At 40.5% G+C, this 9,314-nt stretch overlaps 1 protein-coding gene across 4 annotated transcripts in view; it reads right to left on the bottom strand.

Moving 5' to 3' along the window:
* Nucleotides 1-3,543: 3,543 nt before the first annotated feature.
* Nucleotides 3,544-9,314, bottom strand: part of LOC135509133 (G1/S-specific cyclin-D2-like) — a 293,467-nt gene continuing 287,696 nt past the window's right edge. For 3 of the 4 annotated variants that reach the window (XM_064929530.1, XM_064929529.1, XM_064929528.1), the window contains one exon: nucleotides 3,544-7,997. In XM_064929530.1, the coding sequence (XP_064785602.1) occupies nucleotides 7,818-7,997 (180 nt within the window). In that variant the 3' untranslated portion in view covers nucleotides 3,544-7,817. The remainder of the gene's footprint in view (nucleotides 7,998-9,314) is intronic. The other variant, XM_064929531.1, reaches the window with a different exon arrangement.

Genomic DNA, 9,314 nt, shown 5'->3' with positions numbered 1-9,314 from the left:
CCCTCTCCACTACTGTTCCATCGATGTGGATAGGGGGGTGTTCCCTCTGCTGTTTCCTGAAGTCCACAATCATCTCCTTAGTTTTGTTGACGTTGAGTGTGAGGTTATTGTCCTGACACCACACTCCGAGGGCCCTCACCTCCTCCCTGTAGGCCGTCTCGTCGTTGTTGGTAATCAAGCCTACCACTGTTGTGTCGTCCGCAAACTTGATGATTGAGTTGGAGGCGTGCGTTTCCGCGCAGTCGTGGGTGAACAGTGAGTACAGGAGAGGGCTCAGAACGCACCCTTGTAGGGCCCCAGTGTTGAGGATCAGCGGGGTGGAGATGTTGTTGCCTACCCTCACCACCTGGGGGCGGCCCGTCAGGAAGTCCAGTACCCAGTTGCACAGGGCGGGGTCGAGACCCAGGGTCTCGAGTTTGATGACGAGCTTGGAGGGTACTATGGTGTTAAATGCCGAGCTGTAGTCGATGAACAGCATTCTCACATAGGTATTCCTCTTGTCCAGATGGGTTAGGGCAGTGTGCAGTGTGGTTGAGATTGCGTCGTCTGTGGACCTATTTGGGCGGTAAGCAATTTGGAATGGATCTAGGGTGTCAGGTAGGGTGGAGGTGATATGGTCCTTGACTAGTCTCTCAAAGCACTTCATGATGACGGAAGTGAGTGCTACGGGGCGGTAGTCGTTTAGCTCAGTTACCTTAGCTTTCTTGGGAACAGGAACAATGGTGGCCCTCTTGAAGCATGTGGGAACAGCAGACTGGTATAGGGATTGATTGAATATGTCCGTAAACACACCAGCCAGCTGGTCTGCGCATGCTCTGAGGGCGCGGCTGGGGATGCTGTCTGGGCCTGCAGCCTTGCGAGGGTTAACACGTTTAAATGTTTTACTCACCTCGGCTGCAGTGAAGGAGAGACCGCATGTTTCCGTTGCAGGCAGTGTCAGTGGCACTGTATTGTCCTCAAAGCGGGCAAAAAAGTTATTTAGTCTGCCTGGGAGCAAGACATCCTGGTCCGTGACTGAGCTGGATTTCATCTTGTAGTCCGTGATTGACTGTAGACCCTGTCACATACCTCTTGTGTCTGAGCCGTTGAATTGAGATTCTACTTTGTCTCTATACTGACGCTTAGCTTGTTTGATAGCCTTACGGAGGGAATAGCTGCACTGTTTGTATTCGGTCATGTTACCAGTCACCTTGCCCTGATTAAAAGCAGTGGTTCGCGCTTTCAGTTTCACGCGAATGCTGCCATCAATCCACGGTTTCTGGTTAGGGAATGTTTTAATCGTTGCTATGGGAACGACATCTTCAACGCACGTTCTAATGAATCCGCACACCGAATCAGCGTATTCGTCAATGAACCACACTAAGATGAACCACACTGAATTTTTTTTATTTATATTTTTTTTAACAAGGGAACTATTAATAACTTATTATTTGCATATGTAACGCTAATGTTCAAAATCATATTCTACTTATGAACCATACATCAGATTCACTCCAGATTTTGTATTTAGACTAATGATTGCACATAGGCTTGGGGGCAGTATTTTAATGTTTGGATGAAAAATGTGCCCAAAGTAAACTGCCTATTCCTCAGGCCCAGAAGCTAGAATATGCATATAATTGGCAGATTAGGATAGAAAACACTCTAAAGTTTCCAAAACTGTCAAAATATTGTCTGTGAGTATAACAGAACTGATAACTGCAGGCGAAATCCTGAGGAAAATCCATCCAGGAAGTGTTGTTTTTCTGAAACTACTCTTTTCCATTGCAAGCTTATCCTCCATTTAAAGGGATATCAACCAGATTCCTTTCCCTATGGCTTCCATAAGGTGTGAACAGTATTTTGACATAGTTTCAGGCTTTTATTCTGAAAAATTAGCGAGAGTGATCACATCGTGTCAGTGGATAGCCAGATGTCCTCAGATTTGTGCATGCATGCGCGCCGGGAGCGAGACCTTTTCTTTCTCTCTTCTATCGAAAAGGCTACCGTCCGTTTGAAATATTATCGATTATTTATTGTAAAAACAACCTGAAGATTGATTATAAAAAAAAACATTTGACATGGTTCTACGAACCTTACGGATACTATTTGGTGTTACGGTTTTCTTCTGGTGAAAGAGTGGAGGACCAAAATGCAGCGTGGTTATCTTTATACATCTTTAATAAAAGATGAAAAATGAACAATATACAAAAACAAGAAACGTGAAAAGAGACAGGAACAATCACCCACGAAATACTCGATAAACACCTGCCTCTGATTGAGAACCACTCTATGCAACCATAGACTTACCTAGACTACTTCACTAACCACAATCCCATACCCTACAAAAAAAACCTAGACAAAACAGACCACATAAATACCCATGTCACACCCTGGCCTGACCAAAATAATAAAGAAAACACAAAATACTAAGGCCAGGGCGTGACATTTGGAATTATTGTCTGCCCGTCGTAACCGCACGAGCCTGTGGATTACTGAACAAAACGCGCCAACCAAATGGAGGTTTTTGGATATAGAGAGAATCTTTATCGAACAAAACAAACATTTATTGTGTAACTGGGAGTCTTGTGAGTGCAAACATACGAAGATCAAAGGTAAGCGATTAATGTATTGCTTTTCTGACTTTCGTGACCAATCTACTTTGCTTCTAGCTGTTTGTAATGTTTTGTCTGCTGAGAACTGTCCTCACATGATCGCATAGTTTGCTTTCACTGTAAAGCCTTTTTGAAATCTGACACGCCTGCTGGATTAACAAGTTAAACTGTGTTTTGGTGTATTGCACTTGTGATTTCATGAAAATGAAATATTTTTAGTAATTTAATTTGAATTTGGCGCTCTGCAATTCACCAGATTTTGACGAAAATGATCCCGCTAAAGGGATCTGAGCGGAAAGAGGTTTTAAGAGAGAATTCTGACATGATAGAGTGCCTGCTTCGTTATACAACTCATCCTGTGAACCATGTTTATATCTGCTTAAAAAAATGTTTTGCTTTAAAGGCCCAATGCGGACCTTGGTATTTAAATATAAAATCATTTCTGGGTAACAATTAAGTACATTACTGTTGTTTTTGTCAATATAAAGTCAAAAAGAAACAGAAAATTAATTTCTCAATCAAGAATTTAGTTTAGACTGTCTGGGAGTGGTCTACGTGACCTAATTGGACGAGCCTAATAGGAGGGATATTTAACCTGAAAACCATCTATTATTGGCAGAGAGGTTCATCACTCTTTTTTATTGGTCTATTAACTTATATTGCCTGGTGATGTCGCCAGGCTGGCCAACGCTCCATCCCAACAAAACATGCTGAAATTTCAGGCGGTCTTTTCAAACAGCTCTTACACAAAAATGGCATTATCATAACTTTTCACAATTTCGCAGTATTATTCCAACTTCATAGTGTGGAAATATATATAATCACGTTTTTGACTGTCTGTACTGGGCCTTTAACAGTTTGCAATAAAAAGGTCCCTAAAGAGTGAGTGAGAGAAGATTTTATTAGTAAGATAAAACAATTTGTCAAAATCATAAAAAGGGACAATGGATTTCATTCATGGTGAGTTTATTGATCATACAGCATGCCTTGATCCTTAACAACACTTTAACTGATCCTTTCAAACAGACCAATATAGAGCTGATTAATCATAAACAGAAGTTGTCAATACAGAACTTTGAAACCAACTTATTCACTTACTAGGCCTACATGATCCAGTCCCCCCAAAAAACAGCCTCACAAGCTGTGTAAGAGTGCCTTAGGGTCCCAGAGTAAGAGGACAAACTCAGACACCAATCCCCCACTTGCCTGAAACTGGACAGATTAGAGTGTGTTTAAAAGGATGTCATACAGGGGAAGAAACAGAAATAACCACATTCACCTCATTTGTCTGTCTACCATCCAATTGATTTAAGCCGTCTACGTTCTTAAATGGGAGATTTTGGTTCAAGCAGGGGGTAAACATGATGTCCGTCATCTTAGCTTTTGTTTTTAAAACAAGACTGCGGCCTGCCACACAATCTCAGCTCCACTCCACTAACATCTCCCAGGTCCTCTTGGTTTCATGACTACAGCACCCTCTAATGTTCACCTCACTGTATGTTCACAATCACATCTCACAATCTGCTCCACTAACCATAATGACATACAAAAAGAAAACAGAAGTGAGAATAACATTGGACTGATATGGTGTCACACTCTTTAAAGCAGAAGTTTATTGAACAGCGGTTGTGCAACAGACATTTCTGAGGTACATGATGTAATTTATAGTGGATGGGGACAACTAAATACAAATCCACGCTGTTGAAACACACTTCCCCATGTCAGATACAGTATGTGGTGAGGTGTTTGATTGATTGGTTTAGCCATTTTGTGTAAGTTTTCCAGACAATAGAACCTGGCACATACCAGATCAACTAAGCTCATCAAATCAAGCTTAGGAACCAAAATTTATTGACGTTCAATGTAATTGGTACAAGCCATATACTCAGACATTTTCACATTTATCTTTGCAATGAATGTCACATGAATCTCACATTTAGCACCACAATGAACATGGTATCACTTTAAACTGACAGAGGAAGTGGTGACTGGTTGTTGTGTCCCATCCACTAGGGTTTAAGTCCAGGTGGGAGCCTTGCATGTATGCCACCCAACACGGTCAGTACATTTCACAACCGACAAACTACTGTGCTTCCTACTGTACTGTTACCCTTCCCAGGCTCCCTAAAAACTGTAGAGTTGTGAGGTATTGAGATATTATTTTTTTGTCCAGTAAACCTGAGGTATAGAGATACCGCATTTGCAGAATGTGACCGAGAAAGGAGAGCAAAATAGATCAAAATGAAAAGAAAACATGCTATCTAAGCAACCTGTACAAAGAACATTTCCAGTCGAATACTTATTTCATGTTCTTCTATTACCATCTACTTCAGTATTCTGAATGTATCTCTTAAGCGGTAAAATAATTATATTATAATACAAATGTTTATAAAATAGCAGCACACTCAAGTGACATCACAACTAAGTCATGTTATTTTTTTTATATATAAGAATGAAACAAAATCATAGCTTTTAGCAGCGCAAAAAGACAATAATAATAACTCAATACAAATATTGACACTTTATGATGTCTTCACACCACCTCCATCTCTCTTCACTTTGGAATACAGTATCTAACCCCTTACAAACACTCCACAAACTCCATTAGGTCTGGACACCCCATAAAATAAAACAAACACAACTTTAAGGAGGTGTATTTACAAATTCAAACCGAACAGTCCAAAAACTAAATCATAATCTTTGCTCAGAATAGAGCTTGCAAAAAACAAAAAAAGGCTGACATTCTTGGCAATGATGAACAGGGGCTAGTTTTTGTTGAGAGGTTGAAGATGGCCTGGTTTATAAGATTTGTTTCTTGAAAACGTTAGCCTGCTAAAACACTGAATCCTCAACTTCCCCTCATAGCTACCTACCACACACATACTCACGTACACACAAACACTCAAGCACCCACACATACCAAAGCCCCCTTTAAATGTAGCATTGAGAATTTTGTGTGAGTCAAAGGAAAGCTACCTTGTGTTGGCGATGTACCCTGTTGTCAGTCTTGGAAGTTAACTTGTTGAATTCTGACGTTTGGGTAACTGATTGAACCCCATGCCAATGAAGTGACTGAAGCAGCAATCACTCGGAAGGAGAGGGGTTCACACAGAGACAGCTACACAGGGGTATCCCCAAAGACAATAGGCCAGGTTCTACGAGCAAAACTATCAATAAGGTAGCCTTGAATATAGACCAGTTTCATTTGTTTGAAAGAAAACCTCAATTGCCCTCAGAACATGTGCAAAAATCTGATGTTATGGTAACATTTTCTTTATAGTTCCTCACCCATGTGACTTTTTTGTTGTTGCTGTGAAGCAGATCAAATAGAAAATTCAAGTATAACAAATATTTCATAATGTGATAACTTCTAAAACAAAATCATAAAACTGAAATCATAAAGGTCTCTAGAATTTTTGAAATTGGCATTAATTATTTGCTAAAACACATGAAATGGTCAGATGGCCCTTTCATCTTGCACTTTTCGGAATGTTTTTAGATCGGAATGTCCTCATATCGTAAGGTGTTAGGCCTCAATGTGGGGAAACCAGCCCTACAAATTAAATCAAAGAAAAATATCACAAGAAAACAGAAAACATCCATAGACTCCCACACCGTAACCATTTAATTTGTCCCTTGGGGAGCATGTTTTCTAAGTGCTTTGCTGTTGAAATCATAGGCGTGTTGAAACAACTATGAGGGACTACAGATGCAATGATCACAAATCTTCCCCTGCTCCAATACATTTCTCTGTCCTCTAATGAACCAATAAAGTTAATTCTCAAATAATGAGCTGGCAGCGTAAAGTCTGGTATTGATCCTAATTCGTCATCCGTGGCCTCGATCTGCCCAAAACGCAGAAATCTGATAGATATAATTTGAGGCCATTAGGCTCCTCTGCTGTATCTTTCAGCAACTCACCTACATTTCCTCCCTCTACACAGCAGCTTGCTTCTGCAGCGCAGCAAACCCTTTCTACACCTGTTCACCCCTAACTCCTTCCATCCACCACTCCTCTCATCTCATCTAGGGCACCACTTAGAGAGGCACACACTCCTTCTTACTGACACTAAGCAGCCTGAAGCTCCTTCCATAACTCCAAAAGAACAAAACAATAACATGAAAATACAAACGCTATCTGGCAATATTTGATTGGTATGTTGGCAGTGAAAAACAAACACCTCAAAATGAAACTTCTAAAACAGAGGGTCCACGGCTGACTCTTCTAGACAAAACGAAGGAGCACAGCCACCCCTCTCTCCATCCCTTTCACCATTCCTCCACCCACTAACTGGACTCAGATCCCCAGATTTTTGTTGGCCGACAACGCATATTAACTGAAGGCAGTGATATAACATAGATGCCCTGCAAATAATCCCTGTCTCCTGCCTGTTCCATAGTTTATCACCAGTCTAGTCTTCCCACTCAAGTGCCAAGCCATAACGCTCCAACACACACACACGTGCACACACACACACGGCAATCACACCAACCCACTCACACACAGATGCATGCCCACACCCATAAGAACAAGCAGCCTGACAAAAAGAGCTTATTGACATCTATTACTCTTCATTCACGAACATGTTTCTTAATAATAATAATGTAATTCACTATTATATACTTGGCTGTTCCCTGGATTTGGGACCCTTCTTGTCTCTTTCTTAGCACAATACTCTGCAATTCATGCAAAGTGCTTCCCTTATCACCAACACACAGCCCAACCATGTCATATTCAGCCCTGCCTTTCACGGTCAGTGTAGCCCATATAGGGCTCCTATCTCAGGCAGACCAACATGTACCAAAACAAAAAATACAAAACAAAAAACAGAAAAACCTTGCCCCAAATGTGATCGCATATATGCAAGCCTTGAATGGACTCACCACTACTTTTTAAAAAGCCTTATTTAGCTATTGGTTTCTTATTCAATATAACTTTATTATGATTAAACAATCAAAAACAGAACTCAAAATATGATTGGCTTCCCTTCTGTATATCTGAGGCACCATTGAGCTTTCGTGTATCAAGTCAGAGCTTTTAAAGGATATCTATTTTACATCTAAAAATAGCTTTGATTTCGTAAAATACATGGGTGCATGTTTTTGTGTTATAAAATAAAAAATCTCTACAAAAACTCTACAAAAGCCCTTTTTTCAAGGGGTAGTTTGTTTTTTTATGTTGATTTGTTGCTTATTTCGGATGCACTACTGCTTCTTGCAGGCTCACAAGTTGATGTCGCGAACGTCTGTTGGGGTGCTTGACTGATCCAGCTCATCCATGGTCTTACTGCTGGGGCCATGCTGGACCTGCTGCTGATGCTGCTGTTGTTGCTGCTGTCGCCCCTCGCGCAGGCTGCTCACCAAGACCCTCTCAATCTGCTCCTGACACTCCTTCAGACAGTCCTGCAACACACAACCAAACAGACATGTCCATAAATATAGGAAGAGTGCACAGTACACAAGGAGATGGAAATAAACATGTAAATAAAGTCAGACTCAGAAAATGACACGTGTGCATTTACATATACACACACATAAATATTACATTTTTTTTACATTTACATTTGAGTAATTTAGCAGACGCTTTTATCCAGAGCAATTTACAGTTAGAGCATTCATCTTAAGATAGCGAGGTAAGACAACCACATATCATAGTTGTATGTATAAGAAGTTATCAACAAAGGAGGGGGGGAAATGACAGATGGCTGTAACTTGGAAGGTATTAAATGTATACTGACAAAGCAAACAATGGAATATTTCCTAGATTACTGGATTGATATATTGTGTCACAGCCACTTACCTGCCTGATATTTTATAAGGTTACATATCCATTCCATAATCCATAACCCCAGCCCTGACCAATGATGTATATGGTTTTTTTTTGGTCCCCCATATATGCGTTTATTTTTTGGTTAGAAAATACTGTAAAATCACCAGGAATTAAGCAAAAAAAAATGTTTAATTGAGGAAATCTGAGATATGTGAACATGTCTCAGTGTAATCAAGGTATAAAATGATTATTTAAAAAATACAATCTCTTTTCAGGCTTAGTTGTGGTCAATTTGCAGTGTACAATTAAATGATAATGCCTGAGAAGCCAGTGTTTGGAAGATATATTGGCACGTGTGTTGGGAAACCGTGCCGATATATCCTCCAAACACCGGCTTCGAGGGCATTGTCATTTTTGTACAACAGGTTACCCAACATATTCAAATACCGATTTAAATAATTTCATTCCAAAAAATATTTTGATGAATTTATTCATACTTTTGTATCTTTCCACAAGATGTAGTCCCAACACAAATCTAGGGTTTCTACCCAAGCCGGCTGATCGTTCTATCGTTTCAGTTGCCCGAGACGTGACCCAGTCATTCAGTCTTTTTGTTCTCTATACATCAAATCAAATTTATTTGTCACATACACATGGTTAGCAGATGTTAATGCGAGTGTAGCGAAATGTAGCGAAATGGATGCGACCCAGTCGTTCTTTCTAAATGTTACATTGCCATACTGGCTGGCAACATTCTTATGCCTTGCTTGGTAGCTAGCCAACTACGGATAACTTACTTGTCCCCCCCCAACCATCAGCTCCGAATCTATAGTTGCCTACCCCTGAAGTATATAAACCCTGGATTTATGATGCTATGTAATGGCCAATGAGAGGCTTTGAAGCCACCGGTCGGCCATATTGGCACTACTCAGAAAAAGCAGTCCTCTATA

This window comes from Oncorhynchus masou, chromosome 22, assembly GCF_036934945.1.
Source record: "Oncorhynchus masou masou isolate Uvic2021 chromosome 22, UVic_Omas_1.1, whole genome shotgun sequence".
Taxonomy (NCBI): Eukaryota; Metazoa; Chordata; class Actinopteri; order Salmoniformes; family Salmonidae; genus Oncorhynchus; species Oncorhynchus masou.
This window is presented reverse-complemented; position numbering and strand designations above follow the sequence as displayed.